This window comes from Eulemur rufifrons, chromosome 24 (genome assembly GCF_041146395.1).
Source record: "Eulemur rufifrons isolate Redbay chromosome 24, OSU_ERuf_1, whole genome shotgun sequence".
Lineage (NCBI taxonomy): Eukaryota > Metazoa > Chordata > Mammalia > Primates > Lemuridae > Eulemur > Eulemur rufifrons.
Genome location: NC_091006.1, coordinates 15,160,348 through 15,186,960, shown reverse-complemented (window position 1 = coordinate 15,186,960; position 26,613 = coordinate 15,160,348). Strand labels below are relative to the sequence as shown.

At 44.7% G+C, this 26,613-nt stretch overlaps 1 protein-coding gene across 1 annotated transcript; it reads left to right on the top strand.

Annotated features, from left to right (window-relative positions):
* Positions 1-35: 35 nt before the first annotated feature.
* On the top strand, positions 36-23,739 carry LOC138374834 (NACHT, LRR and PYD domains-containing protein 2-like). Its single transcript, XM_069458005.1, has 13 exons — positions 36-333; positions 3,713-3,757; positions 3,797-3,822; positions 4,401-4,411; positions 8,977-9,002; positions 9,152-10,757; positions 13,117-13,287; positions 14,802-14,966; positions 16,578-16,748; positions 17,074-17,244; positions 17,874-18,044; positions 21,264-21,434; positions 23,601-23,739. The coding sequence occupies exons 1-13, from the start codon at positions 54-56 to the stop codon at positions 23,737-23,739; spliced, it is 3,153 nt and encodes a 1,050-aa protein (XP_069314106.1). The 5' UTR covers positions 36-53.
* Positions 23,740-26,613: the final 2,874 nt, after the last annotated feature.

Here is a 26,613-nt window from a genome sequence, read left to right as displayed (position 1 = left end):
CTTCCCTTGATTCTGTCGCCAGGCCAAAGCTCGGATCTCACACGTGGGACGAGATGGAACCTCCTGCACAGCTGGACTTCAACCTGCAGGCTCTTCTGGAACAGCTCAATCAGGATGAATTGAGCAAGTTCAAGTCTATACTGAGCACACTTCGCAAGGAAAGGGAGCTGCCGCAGGACACCCAGACAGAGATCGACAAGGCCGATGGGAAGCAGCTGGCAGAAATCCTCATCAACAACTACCCCGGCTACTGGGTGACGTGGGCAGCCATCCGGGTCTTTGGCGACATGAACCTGACAGATCTGGCTGACAGAGTAAGGAATGAACTCAGAGGTAAGCAGAAGCCATTCCTTCCTAGGAGGAAGGAGGAACAGTCTCCAGGATTTTAGAAATTCAGAAATGACATTGAGGCTTGGAGGAGCTACCTGTCCTGAACATAAATGCTAGGTCTTCATAAAGTTGATGGTGTCCTTATTCCTCTGTTCTACCTGTTCCTACTCTTTTCAGGTATCATCCGGTTAGCCTTCCATACCTGTGGGTTCCACGTCTGCAGATTCAACCAACCCCAGATCAAAAATAATTTGGGGGAAAAACAAAAAAATATAATATAGCAATTATTTACTTACGTAGCATTTATATTATATGAGGCATTATAAGTAATCTAAAGATATAAAGTATACAGGAGGGTGTGCATAGGTTATATGCAAATACTATGCCATTTTCTATGAGACTTGAGCATCTGCAGATTCTAGTATTGGGGGAGGTCCTGATACCAGTCCCCCAAGGAGTGTACCTCTACCTCTACCCCAACCTCCTCACCAGATGTCCTCTCTTCTGTGCAAGACGATTTCTGTGAAATGTATTTGTGATCACAGTCTTTCATAGGTCCTCCAAGAGGTTAAATGATTATATACTCTGTTTTAATTCCCCTTTAGGTTTCCTTCCCCATGTGGTATAAACATTCTTTTACACACACACTCAAAAATTCAAACCTTGGCCAGGCGCGGTGGCTCACGCCTGTAATCCTAGCACTCTGGGAGGCCGAGGTGGGTGGATCTTTTGAGCTCAGGAGTTCGAGACCAGCCTGAGCAAGAGCGAGACCCCATCTCTACTAAAAATAGAAAGAAATTATATGGACAGCTAAAAATATATATAGAAAAAATTAGCCGGGCATGGTGGTGCATGCCTGTAGTCCCAGCTACTCGGGAGGCTGAGACAGGAGGATCGCTTGAGCTCAGGAGTTTGAGGTTTCTGTGAGCTAGGCTGACGCCACGGGACTCACTCTAGCCTGGGCAACAGAGTGAGACTCTGTCTCAAAAAAAAAAAAAAAAAAAAAATTCAAACCTTTAGGTTAACAGCACTAATAGTATTTTGGGCTGGGTGATTCTTGAGGGGCATTTTGTGCATTGTAGGATATTTAGCAGCATCCCTGGTGCCCAGATCTGGTACTAGCCCAGAGCCAGTACCTGTATCCACTAGATGCTAGGAGAACCCTCCCCCCAGGTGTGACCAACAAAAATGTCTCTAGACGCTGCCAAATGTCCCCTTGGGGGGAAATCTCCCAGGGTAGAGAACACTTGCTTTAGGTGAATTGTTGCTTTAGGTGAGTTGGCGGCTCCTTAGGAATCTCTTAGCTTTAAATGTACTGACATCCAGGATCTAACATTGAAGATACTGATTTAATGAATTGGTCCAGGCTTGTGCCTATGCATGGAATTCATAAAAGCTTCTTGTGTAATGCTAATGTGCATTCAAGGTTGGGAAACATATTCTAGGGCTACATTGTCCAATACAGTACCCACTTGTGGCTATAGAACCCTTGAAATGTGACTGGCTTGAATTCAGATATGCCATAAGCTAAAATATGTACTAGCTTTTAACTATATTGCTTCATTTACTATCTCTTTAGTACCTTTTATGGATGAGACATTGCCATGATACCATTTTAGATTGGTGAAAGTAGTTTTCATAATTTTTATTGAATTTTTTTTTTTTGAGACAGGGTCTCACTCTGTCACCCAGGCTAGAGTATAGTGGCATCATCATAGCTCACAGCAACTTCAAACTCCTGGGCTCAAGTGATCCTCCTGCCTCAGCCTCCTCAGTAGCTGGGACTATAAGTGCACTTCACCACACTCAGCTAAATTTTGTATTTTTTGTAGAGATGGGGTCTCACTATTGCCTAGGCTGGTCTTGAGCTCCTGGCCCCAAGCAATCTTCCCACTTCAACCTCCCAAGGTGCTAAGGTACAAGGGGTGAGCCACTACACCTGGCCACACCTTTTTATCTTTTATAATGTGGGCACATAAGTACATAAAATTATAGAAGCGGTTTACATTTTCAGCTAACACTCCATTTATCTCAGACAGGAATATGTACTCCAGGGAATATAATTTTTTTCTCTTGCTCTTCAGTAAGTGCATTTAAAACAGCTCTACTTTCTGTCCTATATTTTACATTTTTTTAATTGACTAATAACTTTTTATGCTTATAGGGTACAATGGAATGCTTTGATATGTTTATAATATGGAATGATTAAATCAAGCTAATTAACAAATCCACCTTACCTACCATCTTACCGTTTTTTGTTTGTTTGTTTGTTTTGTTTTTATGGGTGAGAATATTTAAAATCTACTCTTCTAATAATTTTGAGATATACATTAACTATAGTCACCCTGTTGTGCAGTAGATAACTAACATTTATTCTTCTTGTTCAAATGAAAGTTTGTTGCCTTTGACCAATATCTCCCCTTTCCCCTGCACCTCCAGGCCCTGGTAACCACCATTCTTTCTGTTTCTGTGAGGTCAACGTTTTCACATTCCACATATAAGTGAGATCATGCAGTATTTGTCCTTATGAGCCTGGCTTATTTCACTTTGTATAATGAAACCAGTATATCAAAGAGATACCTACACTCCCTTGTTCCTTGCAGCATTACTCCCCATAGCCAAGATACAGACTCAACCTAAGTATCCATCAATGAGTAAATAAAGAAAATGTGGTGCATATGCACAATGGAATACTACTCAATCTTTAAAAAGAAGGAAATCCTATCATTTATTCTTTAAAAAATTGCTAGTCTAGAGATCAGTTCTTAGTATTGTTAGGTCGGAAGCCGAGAGACACACAAAGCCTCAGGTGTAGCAAAATGCTATTTATTTTGGGCATCTGGGTGCAGACGGGTGGAGGCCAAAGAGCATCTGCCCTGAGGGAGGGGAAAGCCTTGAGTTTTATAGAGGGTTTCTTAGGGGGGAGTGAGTACCTGGGCCAGAACAGCTGCTGTAATAAAATTTCTTTTTTGTTTGTTTTTTAAACAACCAGTTTCTGGGACCCCTGGGTCAGTCTCATCCTGTAGAAATAAGGGAGGGGAGTAGTCCCACCCTTATCAGTGGGGAGAGGGATGCAGGCTGCAGCTGTCTGTTAGGTTTACAACCTCCGGGGACTCTCCAGACTCCTACAACTGTGGTTTCACAAACCTCGGTTTTCCATCGACTGCATTCTGTCCCATACATACTTTTAAGTTCCCACCTGGAACAAACCTTAACTAGTATAACATTCCCTGTCCTTAATGTGCAGATGAGGATTTTAAACTCTAGCTGGCCTCGTGGAGATTACAAATTGAAAAACAGTGGGAGAGAACCCAAGAGTTGTACACCTACCAGGGTCTGGGCTCTGAAAGATGCAAATTTCTCCCACCTCCTCCTCTTTCAGAAGCTGCTATGAAATCACTTGAGAAAAACAAGCCTCGATCACTGGGTAAGTTACTTCATTTACAGTTTTTATTCCTCATGTCAGGTTTTGAAACTCGGGGATCTGTCTTAGTAAGACAAGAGACTGCACTGAGCACTAGGAATGCAAAGAAATACATGACCTGGTCCCTGGTCCCTGGTCCCTGCTCCCCAGAAGGACCTTGTCGCACAGGAGGGTAACAGTAAGACCAGGAAGCTAAAATGAGGTGGTGTCTGTAGAAATCAGTAAAGGCGTACAAGGTGGGAAAGAAAGGAAGCTTTTCTTTTGCATCTGGATGAGTTGGAGATTTTTAGATTGACCTAAAGCAGGAGTTGTCAAACTTACAGCAGCGCAAAAGCCAAATCCAAACTGCTGGCCACTGCACCTGCCCAACTTTTCTCTACTTTTAAAATTAAATCTCTTGAGGGCATTTTCTGTCTACCCTGTTTCCATTTTCATAAACATATGTGGCCGGGCGTGGTGGCTCGCGCCTATAATCCTAGCACTCTGGGAGGCCAAGGCAGGTGGATCTTTTGAGCTCAGGAGTTTGAGACCAGCCTGAGCAAGAGCAAGACCCCGTCTCTACTACAAATAGAAAGAAATTAGCTGAACAACTAAAAATATACAGAAAAAATTAGCTGGGCATGGTGGCACATGCCTGTAGTCTCAGCTACTCGGGAAGCTGAGGCAGTAGGATAGGTTGAGCCCAGGAGTTTGAGGTTGCTGTGAGCTAGGCTAACGCCACGGCACTCTAGCCCGGACAACAGAGTGAGACTCTGTCTCAAAAATAAATAAATACATAAATAAAGACAAATCCAGACTGCCGTCTGTTTTTTATAGCCCATTTTTAAATAGTTATAAAAATTAAAGCCAGGTGCAGTGGCATGTGCCTGTAATCCCGACTACTCCAGCAGCCAAGGTGGGAGGATTGCTTGAGCCCAGGAGTTCGAGACCAGCCTGGGCAACATAGAGAGACCCCCCACTTAGCAAAGGAAAAAAAAATCAACAAGAATGTTTCATGAAATTGTAGGAAATTTTGCAAACAGAAAATATTTATTATCTGGCTCTTTACAGGGTGGGGGAAGTTTGCTAACTCTGGCCAAAAAGATTATTATTTTCCTTCCTTTTTCAACAGTCTTTATTTTTGACATCACCAATATACTTCTTTTTATTGAAATTATTATTTTTTTTTTAGAATCAGAGTTTCACCCTGTTGTCCAGGCTGGAGTGCAGTAGTGCCATCATAGCTCACAGCAACCTCAAACTCCTGGGCTCAAGCAATCCTTCTGCCTCAGCCTCCTGAATAGCTGGGACTACAGGCATGTGCCACCATGCCCAGCTAATTTTTTTTCTATATATATTTTTAGTTGTCCATATAATTTCTTTCTATTTTTAGTAGAGACAGGGTCTCACTCTTGCTCAGGCTGGTCTCGAACTCCTGACCTTGAGCGATCCTCCTGCCTCCGCCTCCCAGATTGCTAGGATTACAGGCATGAGCCACCACGCCCGGCCTCGTTATTCAGTGTTAAGCTTCAAATTATTTCTTGTCCCACTGTGACTTTACCTTGTCACTGTTCTTTCCCAGCACAGTGTAATTTTACCCACCTTGTCAGAAACCAGGGGATGAATCCATGACGGCTTTCGGATGCCCTTGCGCATGAGTGATTGTGGGAATGCATCTGTTTCTCACACCGTGCATTCTGAACTGTGTAGGACTTCTCAGGCGTGTAAACCTGAGGCCGTGGCCTGACACACTTTCAGTTTTACATCCAGTTCCTTGTTAACATCCTCTTTACGTAATCTAGGCTTAAATATCAAGACCCAATGGTTGAACTTGAGCCACCTTGAAGTTGTAGTCAGCACAGTCATGGGCTTCTAATGTCCCTCTTTTTCTTTAGACATAACGAGGAGAGAGAACCCAAACCGTGCCTACGTGGATGAAATAATACGGCGCTTAGAAGAAAGAAACCCAGGTTGGTCTTAGGACATCGGACACTGGCGTAAGCTAAGTGAAGCCACCCTCCTCGCTGGCTGTCCCCACTCCTTTTGAGAACCCCATCCCTCTCCGATCTTTCCCCACTATTTTTAATATGCCAGTTGTCTCCTGTAGAACAGCTCCCTCCCTTGCATGAGAATAGAGGGAAAAACAAACATTGCAGAGAAACAGAACTCGGTTTAGAGGAAGTTAGGAGATGGTTGTAGAGCATTTCTCTTGGAGTTTGCCACCTTTTTTCAGTTTTAAAAAAGTTGGTAGGTATTAGGTCCGGAGCTGAGAGAGACACACAAAGCCTCATGTGTAACAAAATGCTATTTATTTTGGGCATCTGGGTGCAGATGGGTGGAGGCCAAAAAGCATCCACCCTGAGGGAGGGGAAAGCGTTGGGTTTTATAGGGGGTTTATTTATTTATTTATTTATTGAGGCAGAGTCCTGCTCTGACACCCGGACTAGAGTGCCATGGCGTCAGCCTAGCTCACAGCAACTTCAAACTCCTGGGCTCAAGTGATCCTCCTGCCTCAGCCTCCCAGGTAGCTGGGACTATAGGCATGCACCACCATGCCCAGCTAATTTTATATATATATATATATATATATATATATATATATATTTTTAGTTGTCCAACTAATTTCTTTCTATTTTTTAGTAGAAACGGGGTCTCGCTCTTGCTCAGGCTGGTCTCAAACTCCTGAGCTCAACCAATCCACCCACCTCAGCCTCCCAGAGTGCTAGGATTACAGGCGTGAGCCACCGCACCTGGCCTATAGGGGGTTTCTTAGTGGGGAGTGAGTACCTGGGTCAGAACAGCTGCTGTAATAATTTTTTTTTTCAAACATCCAATTTCTGGGACCCTGGGTCAATCTCATCCTGTAGAGATTATGGGGTGGGGGGGGATGCAGGCTGCAGCTGTTTGTTAGGTTTACAACCTCCGGGGACTCTCCAGACTCCTGTGGCTGCTGTTTCACAAACCTCGGTTTTCCATCAACCGCATTCTGTCCGATACATACTTTTTTTTTTTTTTTTTGAGCCAGAGTCTCACTCTGTTGCCCGGGCTAGAGTGAGTGCCGTGGCGTCAGCCTAGCTCACAGCAACCTCAAACTCCTGGGCTCAAGCGATCCTCCTGCCTCAGCCTCCCAAGTAGCTGGGACTACAGGCATGCACCACCATGCCCGGCTAATTTTTTCTATATATATTTTTAGCTGTCCATATAATTTCTTTCTATTTTTAGTAGAGATGGGGTCTCGCTCTTGCTCAGGCTGGTCTCGAACTCCTGAGCTCAAACGATCCGCCCACCTCGGCCTCCCAGAGTGCTAGGATTACAGGCGTGAGCCACCGCGCCCGGCCCGATACATACTTTTAAGTTCCCACCTGGAACAAGCCTAACGGTAGGTATAATTGTACGTGTTTACTGTTTCAACACTCGGACAACTTGAGTAGTGTCAACTCTCGGATGAGCAAATTGAGACCTTCGGGGTGAGTGACTTAGCTGTCTGTGCTGACTTTGATCAGTCTGAGATTAGTCTCTCAAGTCTGCCTGGTAGGTAATATTTTTGAAATGGCTTTACTGAAGCCATTTATGTATCACAAATTTCCCTCTTTAAACATACTATTTAATAATTCCTAGTAAATCAGAGTTGTGCAGCCATCACCACTGTCCAGTTTTACAACATTTCGATACCCCAAAAAGAACCCCATGTGCCCATTTGCAGTCAATCACTCTCTGGTCTCTGCCCCCCAGCCCCAGGCAAACACTAAATCTTTCTGTAAGTCTAGATCTGCCTTTGTGTGGATACCCATGTTTGGTTTACCCACTCATCAGTGGATGGACATTCAAATAGTTTCTAATTTTTTACCATCTTGGTCAGGCGTGGTGGCTCACACCTGTAATGCTAGCACTCCAGGAGGTGGAGGCAGGAGGATTGCTTGAGGTCAGGAGTTTGAGACCAGCCTCAGCAAGAGTGAGACCCTATTTCTACTAAAAATAGAAAGAAATTAGCTGGGAAACTAAAAATAAAAACAAAAATTAGCCAGGTGTGGTGGCGGACGCCTGTAGTCCCAGCTACTTGGGAGGCTGAGGCAGGAGGATCACTTGAGCCCATGAGTTTGAGGTTGTTGTGCACTAGGCTGACGCCACTGCACTCTAGCCCAGGCAACAGAGCAAGATTCTATCTGAATTTATCTTGAATAATGCTGCTATGACCTATAGGGGAGAAAAAGTTTTCCTCATACCCACCTTAGGTTCACTGGCTGGGGCCCCTATATTGAAAGAAAGATATAACAAAAAAAAAAGATATAAGAAAAGAAACAAAACAAATTTATTAACGAATGCTTTATATATACATGATAAGTAACCAGGAAATGAGTAATTCTCAAAGAGGTGTCTTAGAACTCTGACTTATAGCAGACAGTGAATTTAGAGAAGTGAGAAGACAAAGGAGAAGGACTTTGATCCTCTAGGGTGGCAAATTATGGGGAAGGTAATAAATGGGAGTTAATAAAACTTATATAGATTCCTCAGGTGCTGTCTCCAGACTGATGAGGTCTAAAGCTGCTCTTGGTGATCAACCCGGGTCTTCCTGGCAGAGGGGCGGAGAGGACACCTTTGTAACCTAAGGCCCCATTTTCAGGCAAACAGGGAGGACAGAGAACTGCTCTGGTATCTGCTGCTTCTCAATTACCATTAGTTGAAGATAACCCTCCTTCTACAGAAGGATATTTTGTGTGTCTTATTCTGGTCTCCGATGGACCATTCACATGCTAATCATGGCACAGGCACCCTTCTCTTGGGTAGGTACCTAGGAATGGTGATATTCTAGACACATCGTGGCATGTTATTGCTTGTTTACTCAAATATTTGAGTAGCAATAACAAGTTAAGGCCATTACGACAAAGGTCTCTTTCCTGCGCTCCTGGCATTTGTTCCAGTCCAGTGGAGAAATGATAGACAAGTCGTTAAGCATAAATCATTCTGAGTTTTGACAGAGCAAGTATTTCTTGTTATGGTTCTATGTAACTTGGCTGTGAGAGGTCCCTTGCCCTGTTCATCCCTATAAACCCAGCCATTGGAATTCCCAGCTCACAACCTGGACAAAGACTTCGCATGAGACCTTGGGCTCCGTGGAGCCTGCTGTATCCTCAAGCTTCTGACAAGAGCAGTACACCTGTTCTATGGCAAGCTCACTGTAGTTTTTGTTTTTCAGAGTATACAAAAGTCCAGATAAAAGATATTACAAACGTGGGAAGAACTAGAAGAATGCTGAAAAGAGAAAAGCCAGGTCTGTTATGTGTTTCTGGAATGAGGTTGGGGTCGAGTTGCTCTTTCTAAACTTCATTTCTTTTTTCTTTCCACTTAACACAAAGTACCTCTTCCCCCTAATGGATAACCAACTGTATCCTGTCTGTCCTGTACCCCGTATCTCTGAAGGTAAGGAGGACATATATAGAGGGATAATAAGGAAGAAGTTCGGGAAAGCTTGGATGAACAATGGGCCTGGAACCGGTGAATACATCGCCGATGTCACCCAGAGAGACAAGATGATGATCCCCTTCTGTGATCCAAGGACCTTTCCAGGGGTGTTTCCACGCACGGTGGTGCTCCATGGCCCCGCGGGCTTTGGGAAAACCACACTGGTCAGGAGAGTGATGCTGGACTGGACAGAGAACCACCTCGGTCAGTCGTTCAGATACGCCTTCTACCTTACCTGCAAGGAGCTCAACCACATGGCCCCGTGCACCTTTACAGAGCTGATCTCCAGGGACTGGCCCGAATGGCGGGATGAACTCCCAGAGGTCTTCACCCGAGCAAAAAACATCCTCCTCATTATCGATGGTTTTGAAGAGCTGAAAGTCCCCGAGGGGGCCCTGATCCGAGATATCTGTGGTGACTGGGAGGAGCAGAAGCCAGTACCCATCCTCCTGAGCAGCATGCTGAACGGGAGGATGTTACCCATCGCCTCCATACTGGTCACCACGCGGCCCGAGGCCCTGAGGGATCTCCGGTTCCTGGTGCAAAAGGCCCGCTTACTAGAGATCGAGGGCTTCCTGGAGCAGGACAGGAAAGCCTATTTCTTGAAACACTTTGAAGATGAGGATGAGGCCCTGCGAGCTTTCGACTTGATGAGGAGCAACGAGGCCTTGTTCCGCATGGGCGCGGCGCCCGCGGTGTGCCGGATCGTCTGCACGTGTCTGAAGCTTCAGATGGAGAAGGGGCAGGACCCGGCCCCCACCTGCCTGACCACCACGTCGCTGTTCCTGCATTTCCTCTGTGGCCAGTTCACGCCGGCGCCCGGGGACTGCCCCGACCACAACCTGCAAGGCCCGCTGAGGACTCTGTGCTTCCTGGCTGCCCAGGGCACGTGGACACAGATGTGTGTGTTTGACGAGGAAGACCTCAGGAGCCTTGGGGTGCAGGAGGCCGACCTGTCTCCTTTCCTGGACAAGGGCATCCTCCAGAAGGACAGGGACTGCGAAGGCTGCTACTCCTTCCTCCACCTCAGCCTCCAGCAGTTCCTGGCCGCCACGTTCTACATCCTGGAGAGGGAGGAGGAGGAGGAGGAGGAGGACTCCTGGGAGAGCCACACGCAGGACATCGGGGATGTGCAGAAGCTCTTCTCCAAGGAGGAGAGACTGAAGAACCCCAGCCTGACCCAAGTGGGATACTTCTTATTCGGCCTCTCGAATGAGAAGAGAGCCCAGGAGTTGGAGATGACTTTTGGCTGCCGAGTGTCACTGAAGATCAAACCGGAATTACTGAAACACAAAGCAAATCTCAATGAGAATAAACTCTTCTCGGAGACGGACACGAAGGAGTTTCTGTACCGCCTCTACGAGTCTCAAGATGAGGGGCTGGTGAAGGATGCCATGGCCCACTTCAAGGAAATGTCCCTGCACTTGAGAAATAAAATGGACATGGTACACTCCTCGTTCTGCCTCAAGCATTGTCAAAACCTGCAGAAAATCTGGCTGTATGTAGCAAAGGAGGTGTTCCTGGAGAGTGGTCCTGAGTCGGAACCACACGCTCAGCTTGAGAGGTAAGAACCCGGTTTTACTCTGCTAGTTCCCACCGTCAGCCTCTGCCCGTACTCTGCTAGGGAGAGGCCAGAGTCGCCTGTTGTCTGTGGCTTAGGGTCCGCATGTTCCCTCTTGCTGGACTTTTCTTCCCATTTAACATTCAAGGTGAGAGGTACAATGTTGTGACCAAAAATTGGGGCTTTGGAGTCAGACCTGGTTTTGAGACCTGCCTCCTCTCCTCTTGGGGGAGCAGGTTTTGCAAATGGCTCGACGTGCTCCGGTCTGTGTGTTGATTGTATAGATTTCACGAGATGTATGAAGTGACTATCCCTTTTTTGGCACAACTGCTGGAAGGGCATTCAAGCTTTGTCATTAGAGGATTAATCGACAAAGTTTCCAAAAGCTGCGCCTCAGGCCTCAGCCGTGATCATGGAGCTCTTTCTTCGGTTATCTCAGACTTGCCCGGTGAGATGGCCTCGGCCAGTTACAAGTCTCTGGTGTTCTCCATCTGGGCTCACGTAACATCAGTGAAGCTCAGAGTTGCCACATACTGTTTCTAACCTGGTAGCTGCTAGAAAAATGTACTCTTCCACGGTCAGATGGAGATACTGGCTTCCCATAATTGCATTTGACTGGAATTAGAACACAAGTCCTTTGGCTTATTAAAGTCCTGTGGTCACACACTCCAAAATCGCCACCTTGTGGTAATGTGTAGGGTTCCTTGTCATACGTCATATGACAAACACATCCTCTTCCTCACTTCTAGGTTGTTAACTAAAATCAGTATCTCTTATCCCCATGCATATTATGGGCCAGAATAGAACCTCTTTTCTTTCGTAGTGGAGGTCTCTGTCTTACATATGCTCAACACTCCATGTTCCTTCATCCGGTATTAGGGTCACTCGAGTTACCCTCAGGGAGGGTTTCAACCATTATAGCTTGACACGTATGTTTTTCTACCTTCCAGATAACCATCAGTCCACAGACCTTGTCCCTCCCTCCACATTCTGAAATTTCTGTTCTTGTCTCATCCAACCACTCAGACAGGCATGCATTTGCATTTTACCTAAATATTTCCTCTGCAGGAGAATTTCTTTAAGAGATGTTTCAAATGGAAAAGAAATTGCACCAACAATCTCTTCTCTCTCCCATTTAAGACCCCAAGTCAAAATGGTCTTCGTTTTCTTGTTTCTTTTTAACCTTGGTATAGTTAAAGCCAATGGTGGTGCCAATGTTTGTTTGTTTGTTTTTTGTGGTTGGTTTTTTTTTTTTTTTTTTGAGACAGTCTCACTCTGTTGCCCAGGCTAGAGTGCCGTGGCATCAGCCCAGCTCACAGCAACCTCAAACTCCTGGGCTTAAGCAATCCTCCTGCCTCAGCCTCCCGAGTAGCTGGGACTACAGGCATGCGCCACCATGCCCAGCTAATTTTTTCTATATATTTTTAGTTGTCCAGTTAATTTCTTTCTATTTTTTAGTAGAGATGGGGGTCTCACTCTTGCTCAGGCTGATTTCGAACTCCTGAGCTCAAATGATCCACCCGCCTCGGCCTCCCAGAATGCTAGAATTACAGGTGTGAGCCACCGCGCCCGGCCTTGCTTCTTTTAATTTTACTTTGCTGGTTATTGTATTTAGCTTGAGTTACTTTTATTCCTTGATCGTTGGTATTTTTGTTTTCTTCCATGAAAACCTTCAGATATTAGACTACTCCCTCGGTTCTACTGTGTCCCCTGGTCAATAACAAAATATCTGTTAACTTTCTGACACATCATGGTTTCAGGTAACTTCATCATCTTCTTGAAAATCAGAATACTTTTTTTGTAATCATAAAGATACCACACATAAATAGAAAAATTAAAGCAACATTGAAAAATGTAAACAATCCATGGCACCCGCCAATCCTTCCCCCCTCCCCAGAGGCAACCACTAGAAGAAAACATACTTTTCTTTGAAAAGTCTGAGTGTATGAGTGTGTAACTACCTAAAGTTTATATTTTCTCAAGTTTTTGCAGATATCATTTTAGGTCAACAAATATCATTGCAAATTAGCCTGAGAAATGGCCAAATATTATGTATATGGATATACCATGAAGTACTCAAATATCCCTCATTGATATACTTATTGTTATCAATCTTTTATCAATGATGTACTTAGAATTTTAACCTATTCTTACACCTCTATTGAATTGTTATGTAAGGAGTATAAATTCTTTCTCCAGTGATACCACTTAGGTGATAAGTTGTCTGATAGTGGCACTAAATTATTAAATCATCTAACTTTTGGGGTTATACTTATTTATTAGGGGTGGATGCCCAGAGAAACCCATGTCCTTTGCCATGATGGAAAATGTTGGGTCAATAACCCCCTTCTCTTCCCTGAAGATCCCAGGATGATCAACACATAATTCCTTTATGGAGAGACCTTTGCTCCATGTTCAGCTCAAATAAGAATCTGAAATTTCTGAAGATCAAGGAAAGTTTCCTTAGTACCTCATCAGTGCGGCTTCTTTGTGAAGAAATAGTTTCTACCACCTGTAATCTCCAGAAAGTGGGGTAAGTAGAAACCAATCCCTAGATTAAAATCCCCAGGGCATGACTGGATTTCTTACATTTTTAATATTGGAGCGGATTCTTGTCCCAGACCCCAACCAGGTGTTCAAGACACAAGGAATTGAGAGAATCCTTTCTAGTCTTAAATTTGTCTAGTGGGATAATCACAGGAAGTATTTTTAATGCAGCACGTAATACAGTTTTCATGTCCACAAAATAGTATAAGGAAGAACGTCAAGATCCTAGGGAAATTCTTCATCCTATCATGACGACGACAGGGCTCTATGCAGAGCAGGATTTCTCACTGTCTGTCTGTTGACATTGGAGCTGTGTATCTCTGGGGTGGGGGGATCCAGTGCATTGTAGGACAGTGAGCAGCATCCCTGGCTGCTGCCCACCAGATGCCAGCCTCCCCCAGGTGTGACAACCAACAATGTCTCCGGACATTGCCAAGTGTCCCCTCGGGGTCCAAAATCGCCCCTGGCTGGGATCCACTGATGTAGAGAGATGGAGAGCAGGTTGAGACATGGCTGAGAACTGAGCATTACAAGCCTCTTGGGCTGGACAGGTGTCTGTCTGAATATGACCAAAAACATCCTTGAATGAAGTTGGAAAGAAAGGGGAGAGCTAAGAAGCACCTGAAAAAGATAATTACATACTTATATTCAGAGCAAAGTGTGCTTGTATCCACCTAAGACAGCATTTCAGAGTCTTCCTGGAGCTAAGATTCCTTTGTATGGGTCATGTGCTTGGACAATCCAGCAAGCCTACATCTGGGCTGGTGTCGGGTCTTGCGGGTTGAGGAAAGAGGCTAAACACAGTTTACTCAGTTAGGTTGGCTTTGATCTCAGTGAAAATTCTCAGTTTCGTTGAGAGCTTCTCAGGCTGCAAGCATCTTCTTTTGTATTTTTCTTAATGTAGAGAAATAAGAGCCTTTGCCCCACTAATGGTTACGTTGGCCATGGGATCCTGATTCTAAATGCAAAGAGAATTCCTTGAAGTCAAACTATTCCACAGGAAATAGCAGTCACAAAGGGCACCCACTGGTAGCACTTCAGGGAAAAGAAAGACAGTGGAGTTTCTAACAGTTTCTAAAGGGACATTTTGGTCCAGGCGTACAAGGCTTCAGTTTTGCGAGATGGATAAGTTCTGGAGACGTCACGGACAGCAGTATGAATATAATTCTCAACACTGTATTGCACACTTAAAATTTGCTAAGAGGGTAGATCTTAAGTATTTTCACCACACACACAAAAAGGAAATAGTAGCTATGCAAGATGAATGTCAATTAGCATGATTGTGGCAATTATTTTACAAAGCATACATACATCAAATATATACAGTTAAATATATACAGTTTTTATTTGTCAATAATACCTCAGTAAAGATGGGGGGAATTTAAACATGGGAAAAAATTGTTTCTAAGGTTTAAATATATCGAGTCGTTTGTTTCTGTTTGTGCACAGTATGAGTATAGAAAGATACTTGAGACATCACTTTTGTTTTCTTTTCCCTAGCCTCAAAGACATCTCCCCAGCTGATTTTTATCAGAACTTCTGCCACGCTTTAAGTCGTCACAAGAGTCTAACATATCTGACCCTTCAAGGCAATGACCAGAATGACATGCTTCCCTCATTGTGTGAAATCCTGAGACACCCAGAATGTAACCTGCAATATCTCAGGTATATCTCTCCGTCACTAAAAACCCTCATCATACAAACAGCTGCCACAAGCCTACACAGCAATTTTGTGTAAATTGGAAAAAGTCTATTTTGACTGGGCCCAGTACTACTCAAGGCAGATGGCTCAAGATAGACCACGGGTTACAATTCAGCTTCCATTTGCCTTAAGCAGTGGACAACCTAGACAACCACACAGGAGGGTCTTAAGTCCAAAGAAACTCACAGAATCTTGGTATCATCCTCTCTGAGATCATTTGTTTATGGTTCATGCTTCTCCTGTGCCATGATTCAGAATACCAGCTACTTTTTTCAGGCAAGGACCCTTCAGGAACATCAAATTGTTCCTCTCCTGTCAGTGCTCTGGTCTGAGAGCTCTCCCCTTGGGAAGCTGTCCACCTGGTGGCTCAAGTGATGATCACCATCACCCGTCATGGGGTTCCACAGATCCTCAACTCGAACACACTTGAGCAGTAGCAGGGACACAGTTCATGGTGTGGTCATTGGCCTCAAATTGTGGCTCTGCCTCTACTTACATGACCATAGGCTATTTAACTAGGTCCTTTCATCAGTAAGATGGGTACTACACATCTCCCAAGGATTTGAGGATTGAGCAAAACCAGTCCAAGCACATATGCATTCAATAATTTTTGCTGTTGCTACTAACCATTACAAATGACCCACCCTTCCTTTTCCTGTGAATATTAACCAGGAAAACCAAGGTTGTGTGACTTGAAGATGTGGGTCACTAATTAGTTTTTCAATGAATAAATTGATACTCAACATGGAGGAGGAGACTCCATATAAATTCACGGTTTGAGGGGATGCTGTTAACATTCTGCTTCGTGTTTCAGTTTCCCAGTTAAAGGTGGTTCCTCTGTTGTAAGTGAGGCCCTAAGAGAATGGTTTTTAGCTGAATTTCAGTGAGTTTTAGCTATGTAGCAGGTATTCTACTTGGCCTTTCTTGTGGATTAACAACTTTGAACACTGAAAGGTATGACTTGTATTTCCAACTTAAAGATGGAAGAAATGAGGCTTCATAAAGCTAAGTAGCTAGACCACATCACACACACAGTTAATGGAAGAACCAGGATTACAATAAACCTCCAGAGGCCACAATGACATGTATATTTCAGTGAAGTTCCTTTTTCCCCTTGTTAGGGGGCCCCTTGTTAGCCTTCTAGGGGAATAGAATGTGGATGCCAGCTCTATGATAGGGTCTGTTGACTGGACTTCTGAATAGGTAGTTCTCAGCATGTGATCTCCAGGCCAGCATCAGCTGCGCACTTGTTAAAATGCAAATTCTTGGGTCCCATCCCAGATCTTCCAAATCAAATTCTAGGGATAACACAAATTCTAGGGTTAACACATCTTCCAGGTGAACACAAAACACCTCGAAACATAGACCAATGGCCCCTACACCCAGGGTTTCTGACTCAGAATGACTGAGGTTTTGTATTTCCAGCTGGTTTCAGGGACCACACTTTGACAACCACAGTTCCCAATAATTCAAGCCAGGGTGTAACATAATGAGCGAGAGAGAAAACCGAAAGCAATTCTTCAGGGTTGTGGTGTTTGGATTCTCAAGAATGACTTGTTCCCATTCTCCCACAGGCTGGTGTCTTGCTCTGCTACCCCTGAGCAATGGGCCGATCTCGCCTCGGCCCTGGAAACCAACCAGTCCCTGACGTGCCTGATCCTCACGGCCACCAAGCTCATGGATGCCGGCGTCAGTTTGCTGCACACGACTTTGAGACACCCGAAGTCCTTCCTGCAGAGGCTGTCGTAAGTCTCTTCTCCTCTCCATGGAGTGTCTCCGTTTTAGATCTGGGGCATGGTGAGAAGAGAAATGGTCACCCGCTACTTGCTGAGCAGCCCAGATGGGACGTCCTATCGATAGACACTTGGCTCCCAGTTTCAGACCCTGGCAGTTGGCTCATGAATCTAGGTCTTCTCTCATTCCTGTCCCTTCGTATGATCACTAGCACATGACGGGGAGGGCGGGGAATTAACAAGAAGGGCTTTACGACACCAGCACTTGGAGACAGCCAAGAAGGTTGGACTTTGGAAGTGTTCTTACCACCTTACCATTTGTGTGATCCTTTTACAGGTTGGAAAACTGTCACCTTACAGAAGCCTGTTGCAAGAACCTCGCTTCTGCTTTGATTGTCAACCAGAGGCTAACACACCTGTGCTTGGCCGAGAACACCCTTGGGGACAGAGGGGTGGAAATTCTCTGTGAGGGCTTGAGTTACCCCGACTGTAAACTGCAGATCCTGGTGTAAGTCCCTGTCGCCTGGCTGGCTGTGTGTGAGAGAGCATTTGTGCACACATACCCCTGAATTCAAGTAGGACACTTACGGGGACAACTAATAACCTCTCTAAATACCCTACGCATGACACTAATGGTTACAACTGGTGAGACCCAGGGAGAGGGTGACAGTGGTGTTAATATTCTATAGGGATAGCTGGTTTCCAGGTCTCATTTTTAAAAACCTGTGTCCTTAGAACTATGTAATACAAACTGCACACAATTGGGTGTCGATGGGCCTTATTTGCTGAGGAGCTCCATATACTCCGACTGTTAATTCTAAAATCACAGGACAGATTTCTAGAAAGGAATGGGGCTACGCCAGTTGTTTCTGTTCAGAGACTCTACTTAGTGTTAACATCTCTGGTGTTCTTTCTGTCTATAAAGTCACCTCCAAGAGTAAGAAACGTTCAACTTTTCCTGTAAACTAGTTTTAATCTAGAATATGCCTTAAGGCACCCAGCGTCTGTCTACCGCACCGCCCCATGATGTGGTCTCTGAGTGTGTCTGAAACCCACGGCTTGATCGCGGTTTGGTGTGCAGCAGCAGCCAGGACTAACGGGGTTGTCTTATTTTCCCTTCCCGGCACTGATTCCTAGGCTGTGGCACTGCAACATAACCGACGATGGCTGCAAACACCTCTCAAAGCTGATCGAACAAAAATCAAGCCTGACGCATTTGGATCTGGGGCTGAATCACATCGGAACTACCGGACTGAGGTCTCTGTGTGAGGCTTTGAAGGAACCACTGTGTAACTTGAGATGTCTGTGGTGAGTTGTGCTTGATTGAACTTTTAATCCAGACCTGAAATGAAATATCGGTGTGGCAGTTCCCTCTGGCGCTTAACGTCTGTTGAGTGTTGTAAAAATCCATTCGGATGGTTGAAGGAATAGGCTCCAGTCTGTGACACCCAAAGCCCACCCATGAAAAGTTTTAAGGATGCAATGTCTCAAGCCATGGAGAAGCGGCTGCTGCTGCCCAACTCCCAACTTTCAGAGAGGTAGGAATTAGACTTTGCACCAGAATACGTTGGCCCATGAGCTGGTGAATGGACACCATTCAGTTCTGTCTTACAAATCTCACGAGAATTAGGTACCATCAATCAGATGCACTTGAATCTGGAATCCTACCTATGAGGAACTTAAAAGATAATTAAGTTCCACATATAAGTGAGATCATGTGGTATGGATGTGCCTGGCTTATTTCACTTAGCATAATGTCCTCCAGCTTCATCCATCCTGATGCAAATGGCAGAATCTCCTTTTATGGCTAAGGAATATTCCTTTGTGTGAATATACCACATTTGCTCTATCCATTCTTCTGCTGATAGACACTTGCATGGTTTCCATATCTTGGCTATTGTGAACAATAATACTGCAATGAAAATGAGGGAATCTAAAAAAGTTGAACTCATATTAATAGCAGCAGAGAGTAGAATGGTGGTTTCCAGGGACTGAGGCATAGGGAAGTGAAGAGATGTTGGCCAAAGGGTATAAACTTTCAGTTATAAAATGAACAAGTTTGGGGGATCTAAGGTACGGTATTGGCGGTGATGGACGTGCTCATCTGATTATGGTAATCATTGCACGGTGTGTATAGGTCTCAAATCATCACATGGCACACCTTGAATGTTTTCAATCTTTGTCAAATATTTTAAAAGAAAAGCAATTAGTTTTCTGGCCTCTACAGTACAAGAAGTTACAGTGAGGTAGTAGTGTTTAACCCCTACTGCATAACAGAAACGCTTGGAGTTTTGAAAATCCTGGGGCCCAGGCGTCACCTAATCGGGTCTCTAGAAGTGAGACTCGGGCATCAGTATTGTTTAAGATTTTTAATTGACACATAATTTTATTTACGGTACACAACATGTTTTGATATATGTATACATTGTGGAATGGTTAAGTCAAGCTAATTAAAATACATAGCCTCACTCTTCTGTAGTGAGAACACTTAAATCTACTCTCAGCAGGTTTCAAGTATGCTATATATTGTCATCAACGGAAGTCACCAGAAGGGACAATAGATCTCTTGAACTTATTCCTCCTGTCAAACTGAAATTTTGTATCCTTTGACCTACATCTGCCCAATTTCTCTACCCCAGTCCCCAGCCTCTTGGAACCACCACTCTACCAAGCTTGCCTTTATAGATTTTGTGTATAAGTGAGATCACCAAGTATTTGTCTTTCTGTGCCTGGCTTATTTCACTTAGCATAGTATCCTCTAGCTTCATTCACATTGTTGCAAATGGCAAGATTTCCTTTTCTAAGGCTGAATAATGTTTTATTGTATATATATACACGCCACATTTTCTTTACCCATTCATCCACTGATGGACACTTAGGTTGATTGTGTATCTCGGCTATTGCGAATAGTGCTGCAATCTGGCATCAGTATCTTCAAAGCCGCAACATGATTGCAGTGTATGGTGAGGATGCCGAGTGAGCGGCTCCTTGGACCCGCAGGCAGGGAACCACTGGTTGCTACTGTTCATGGTGTGCGCCTACTTGCAGGCGAACAGTCTGCTGGCTCACAGCACAGCTGGGGTAGGGAACGGTGGCCACCCTTTATGTGGCCAGCTGTAACTTGCTGGCCGTAGTCTCAGTTACACATTCTAGGAAATAGGGTTAGTTGAATCCATTGCAAAAGGTGGTTATGACGGTGAAATGTGTATACGTGTTACTCAAGTATGTACCGGGCCGTATGCTAAGTGTTAGATATGATGTTTAGCCTATTCAAGATCCTGGAGGAAACCTAAATATGATATATTCCCTGATCTCATGTGTGTGCATATGTTTGTGTATATGTCTGTGCACGTCTGTGCATAGCCCTTGAACATTCATGTATCCCTGGTGTATCTGTCTTCTGCCCACGTGACACTTCCAAATGGAAGAAAGTTTTCTCCTCCATACTGTTTTTTTGTTTGTTCGATTGATTGATGAGATGGAGTCTCACTCTGTCACCTGGGCTAGAGTGCCATGGCATCAGTTTTGCACACAGTAACCTCAAACTCCTGGGCTCAAGCGATCTTCCTGCTTCAGCCTCCTGAGTAGCTGGGACTATAAGCGTGTGCCTAATTTTTCTATTTTTAGTAGAAAATAAATTTTCTTGGTCTTGCTCTTGCTCAGGCTGGTCTCGAACTCCTGACCTCAAGGGATCCTCTCGCCTCGGCCTCCTGGAGTGCTAGGATTACAGGCGTGAGCCATCATGCCCAGCCCATCTCCATACTGCTTTTATCCAACATCAAAGTTTAAACCTCTCCTTAGAGTTCTGATAGGCAGAATTTAGATGTTTATCTGAAACTGATCTTTTATCCACCAAAAACTGTGGCAGGAATTATACCTCAAAACAAACTATTTTATTTATTATTTGTTGTGTAGCCTTCAAATTATCTCTGTATTCTGCCTTCATTCCCCTACAGTTTTCCAACCAAGCAGTAAGAATAACTTAGAAGATATAACTCCTGTATCTCTCTGCTCAAAACCCTCAGTGGTTGCTCATTTCAACCCTGTAAAATCCTAAACTTACAATAGCCAAAGGGTCTCATGTGAGCTGCCCCCTTTTGCCCAGGACCTCAGCTCTTACAACACCCCCCCCCAACCCCTCAGCTCACTATCATGCTGGCTGCCTTGATCTTCTATTAATATTTTATAGAATAACCATATGCAACCTCAGGGCCTTTGCACAAGCTACTTCTCTGCCTGGAGAGCTGCTATTCCAGATCGCTGTGGTTCATGCCCTTCACCTCTCACGTCATCTTCAACCATTGCAGTTTGAACCCCTGGCTACTCCGTTTGTCCTTTGTCCCTTGTCCCTCACTTCTGTATATGGCACAAGACACTCATTATTCTCCTATCAGCAGATGAGCTCTGAGGGCAGAGGTTTTGTTGCTCGTGTAGATCCCCAACAGCCAAGAGTGTGCCTGGCATGTGGGACGGTATCAATCAGCATTGGTTGAATTAATGAGTTGAATTCTGTGTTTTGCCAACAAGGTTGTGGGGTTGTTCCATCACCCGCTTCAGCTGTGAAGACCTCGCCGCTGCCCTCGGCAGCAACCGGAGCCTGATCACTCTGGACTTGGGCCAGAATTCCTTGGGGAATAATGGGGTGAAGATGCTGTGTGAAGCCTTGAAACATCAAAATTGCCCCCTCCAGACACTCAGGTATGATCCTTCTACTCCCCAGCGTGTCTTCTAACTGTGACAGTAGGTTTTGGGGCAGCACAGACAGCAGGCATTTGTCACAGGCATCGGCCACTAACTTTCAGCTTTCATGCATTGGGGTTTGGTGGCCAGGCAATTCGCCCGTTCGTTGCCTCTGTTGCTTTGGTGGGTAAGGTAAGTCAAAGAATGCGAGCAACACTCAGTCTGGAACCAGGAAGCTGGATTTATAGCCTAAGTGAGGGAGAGCTGTGGTGGTTGGCCACTTGTTAGGGAAATCAAATTGCGGAGTGCGTTTTTGGAAAGAGGTCAGGCTTGGAAGCGTGTTCTCTGCAGTGACTCTTCTGTCCGAGAGTGGACTGGGGCAGTAGATGCTATCGCCATCGGAGCAAGTTGTCATTGGGTTCTGTTCGCTTGTTACCATGGCAACAAAGAACCACACACCCTTCCTAGGAGTGTGGGGACTTTTTGACATTCTCTGACGCAACACAGACTACTGGTAGCTTAAAATCATTATTGTGTAGAGAAGTAGAAGAAACATAGATTATATGTTTGTTTAACATGAATCTTTTTTGGAGACAGAGTCCTGTTCCATTGCCTGGGCTAGAGTGCCGTGGCATCAGCCCAGCTCACAGCAACCTCCAACTCCTGGGCTCAAGCAATCCTCCTGCCTCTGCCACCCGAGTAGCTGGGACTATAGGTGTGGGCCACCATGCCTGGCAAATTTTTCTATTTTTAGTAGAGACAGGGTCTTGCTCTTGCTCAGGCTGGTCTCGAACTCCTGACCTCAAGCAATCCTCCTGCCTCGGCCTCCCAGAGTGCTAGGATTACAGGTGTGAGCCACCGCACCCGGCCTTAACATGAATCTCAGCCCTAAGTTACCTTGTGAGTCAAAAGAAGGAACATGTAGATGCTAAAGTTTTGGGGTTTTTTTTTTTCTTTTCCTAGCCCTTATAAGTTAGCCCTCCCACCTTAGATAATGGTGAGTTTTAATCATGACATAAGGCCCCCAACAAAGACAACAATGGGAGGTGTTTCATTGGACCAGCTGGTCAGACATTCTTTCCTGGGTCTTTGAGTTTCAAGATCAGTGATTCAAGATGTGGGCTTCTTCTGCCTGAATCCTAGATCCTAGAAAGGTATAATGCCCCAGCCGTGTCCCTTTTATAATTGGATTTTTATCTCTCTGATTCTGTCAGATACCCCATATCCTTCTAAGTTACCTAAAGTCACTTTCTCTTACTTGCAGCCAAAGAACCCTAACATCACACCTCATTCGGTCCTTCACACCCCATTTCTGATTCCTTCCACGATTTTGGCCAGACACAGACTTGGCCATGGGGACCGTTTTTGTTCCTCTGCCACAGACTGGCCAACCTCCAACAGTCTTGAATCAACACAATTACACTCAACCTTGGAGGATCATGTTTAAAACATTTTGAAGCTAGTTGGCCTTTATCTTATCCAAAGTTATTAATATTTTAGTCACGGACAAGACATCTACTCAACCTGGCTTAAGGTTGCGTGTGAATCTCAAACAACAAAAACTGTTACCAAAAGCCAGGACTGCAAAGCTAACAAGAAACACGGAAACTAATATCCTTGGTCTCTTATCTTCATACATATTTTGATGTGATGATTCTCCCTTTCCTGCCCCCCATTTCCACATACACAAGGCCAAATATAATTACCACGAAACCCTAAAAATGAGGCCACCTTCATCACGGCCGAATAACAGATGGCGGTAGTTAGCTAGTATCTTGTAGCCAAGGAGGTGGGGGGACAAAGGCTGGCCTGACTGGCTTGGTTCAAAATATCAGTCTCTTGTGGGTCACTGGTATTCCTGTGTGCACCAAGTGGGCTACGGAGCAGGGAGGTTGGTGTTAGAGCGATGTCACAGATGGATCCATCACTTCTGTCTCTCGCTCATACAACGTGAAGGTCATCCAGGCATCCAAGCTACACAGTGGCTTTGCACCGTGTCAGTGTAAACCTGGTATCTTTTTTCCCTATCAAATCAATATGGAACTCTACTTTGCAGCATAACATAATCAAGAAAGGTGGCCCATGCCCTGTGCATCCTTAACATGTGAGCCTTTCAGGCACTGGGGAATTTGAAATGAATCTTCTTGAAGCAACAAGAAACCTTTTTCCCCCCTTGTCCTCCAGGGTGAAAATAGATGAATATGATGATCCAATGCTGAAGCTACTGGAGGATATGAAAGAAAGCAACCCACGGCTGACCATTGAAGAGGACCTCTACGATCCCAGGAAGAAAAGACCTTCTTCTCATTACTTCATTGTCTGAATCCCCCGCAGTCGCTCATTCGCCAGTGAAGCCGGGTCCTAAATGGATCTTCAGGGTTTTCCTATGGAGCCGCCTCAGGGATAAGTTGGTTGCTGGGCTAGATGTTACTTACCCTTGGTTCTGCCTCTGGTTTCTATAAATGCATGCACAAGTCACTTCACCCTATAGATATTATAGAAATGTCTATGTCACAGGTCTATTGAGGGAAATAAAGGTGAGAGCATTCATGAAGGAAGCTGTGTGTATTCATGGGTTCTGACAAAAATTAGAGAATTAGATACCTTATTTGGGGAGAACTGATCCCAGGGAAAAAAGTGACAAGTGTTTTGCACTGATTTATTTCTTCCCCTTTTTTTTTTTTTTCTTTCTTTTTTTTCAGACAGAGTCTTGCTCTGTTGCCCGGGCTAGAGTGAGTGCCGTGGCGTCAGCCTAGCTCACAGCAACCTCAAACTCCTGGGCTCAAGCAATTCTCCAGCCTCAGCCTCCCAAGTAGCTGGGACTACAGGCATGCACCACCATGCCTGGCTAATTTTTTCTATGTATATATATTTTTAGCTGTCCAAATCATTTCTTTCTATTTTTAGTAGAGACGAGGTCTCGCTCTTGCTCAGGCTGGTCTCGAACTCCTGACCTCGAGTGATCCTCCCGCCTCGGCCTCCTAGAGTGCTAGAATTACAGGCATGAGCCACCGCGCCCGGCCTCAATATCACATTTTTACACCTAGGCACAGCTGAACATTTTGAGGTACTATAACTTGCTTCCGTTATGACTTTTTTCTATCCCTAAAGTTCACGTTTCCCTTTTTTTCGTCTACTTAGTTTATTTGATCTCTATAATTTTTCCTCTGTCTCCTGATAGCTTCTCAATATGATTTCCCACTGCGTTTAGACAAGTACTTGATCCCTTCCTACATTTTGGGAGGCTTCTCTAAACAATCTTTCCTGCCCCTTCCACACAAGCCATGTATGTGCTCTCTTATCTGGACCCAAAACTGTCATCCCGGAACTTCTTCCTGCCGTCCTCCTGCCTTTCCCTTGGGTTGTAAACGCTGCTTCCTTGATATCAGGTTTTTCTCACTCTGGTTTCGGTCACTTGTCCCATGGAGCCTGTCCTCCAGGGAGTTCACCATATTCAAAGTTGACAGAGCACCAGAGGCCAAGGTCATGGGAGCTCTCAAGGTGCCTGTTTACTGAACAGCAAGTCTCTAGCCTGAGTAGGTTGTGGCTACTTCTTTGTGGTAAAATATATATAACATAAACTCTACTGTTTTAACCATTAAGTGCACAGTTCAGTGGCAATAAGTACACTCCCATTGTTGTGCAAACACCACACCGTCCATCTCCAGAACTCTTTCATCTTCCCAAACCGCAACCCTACGCCCATTAAACACTAACTCTCCACAGCCCTGAGCCCCCAGCCCCTGGCAGCCACCATTCCACTTTCTGTCTCTGTGAGTTTGACTACTCTAGGTACCTTACATATAAGTGGAATCATACAATATTTGTCCTTTTGTGACTGACTTATTTCACTTGGCATAATGTCTTTGTCGAAGTCAAATAAAATATAGAGACAAATCTCTAAATTTAAAACATTTTATTTGGGAAGCAAAATTGCGATTCAGGGAATACACACAGACCAGGTGGTCTTCAGGATGTCCAAGGAGCAAACAAACGGAAGGTTAGAGGTTTTATTTTTAAAAAAGAGAAATGTTACATATTGCTCTTTGAGAAATTTCACTGGCACTACCAGAGTGTTGGGGGGGAGGTAGGCAAGTTCTGGCTGGTAAGTGATGATAGTGAGTAAAACTATTCTTAGAGTCCCAGCAGTTTTCAGTAGCTATTAGGTTCAGTAGCTATATAACTCAGGTTATAGCAGGCAGTGCCAGCAGCCAGGCTTACAGAGAATTGTGTTCTTGGATCAACGTTGTGTACCCTGAGTGCTTTTTTCCCTGGCTTCTCGACTCTGTTTTAGTTGGGTATGTCACAAATGATCCAATTCGTATGATCAACTTTCACATCTTCAAGGTTCATCCATGTTGTAGTGTGTTTCAGAATTATAAGACTGAATAATATTGCCTCGTGTCTCGAACTCCTGACCTCAAGCCATCCTCCTGTCTCGGCCCCCCAGAGTGCTAGGATTACGGGCATGAGCCACCGGCCCTGAATAATATTGTGTCCACATACACACACACCACATTTTGTTTATTCATTCATTCATCGATGGGCATTTGAGTTGCTTCCACCATTTTGCTATTGTAAATAATGCTATGAACGTGAGTATACGAATGTCTGTTCAAGTCCTTGCTTTCGGCCGGGCACGGTGGCTCACGCCTGTAATCCTAGCACTCTGGGAGGCTGAGGTGGGCGGATCGTTTGAGCTCAGGAGTTCGAGACCAGCCTGAGCAAGAGCGAGACCCCATCTCTACTAAAATTAGAAAGAAATTATATGGACAGATAAAAATATATATAGAAAAAATTAGCCGGGCATGGTGGCGCATGCCTGTAGTCCCAGCTACTCGGGAGGCTGAGGCAGGAGGATTGCTTGAGCCCAGGAGTTTGAGGTTGCTGTGAGCTAGGCTGACTCCATGGCACTCATGCTAGCCTCGGCAACAGAGTGAGACTCTGTCTCAGAAAAAAAAAAAAAAAAAAAAAAGAAGTAGAACCTGATTAAAAAAAAAAAAAAAAAGTCCTTGCTTTCAATTCTTTTGGGTATATGCCCAGAAGTGGAATTTCTGGATCATATGGTAATTCTATTTTTAACTTTTTGAAGAACCACCATATGGTTTTCCATAGTAGCTGCACCATTTTACATTCCCACCCGCAAAGTGCTAGGGTGGTGTTGCGTCTACGTGATGCAGAGTCATTTTCCTGGGAT

Excerpts from the sequence above, each read along its gene's own strand:
- LOC138374834 (XM_069458005.1), top strand. The coding sequence starts at position 54 with ATGGAACCTCCTGCACAGCTGGACTTCAACCTGCAGGCTCTTCTGGAA. Across the intron at positions 334-3,712 it reads AGTAAGGAATGAACTCAGAG|AAGCTGCTATGAAATCACTT; the intron begins GTAAGCAGAAGC and ends CTCCTCTTTCAG. Across the intron at positions 18,045-21,263 it reads TGTAACTTGAGATGTCTGTG|GTTGTGGGGTTGTTCCATCA; the intron begins GTGAGTTGTGCT and ends TTTGCCAACAAG.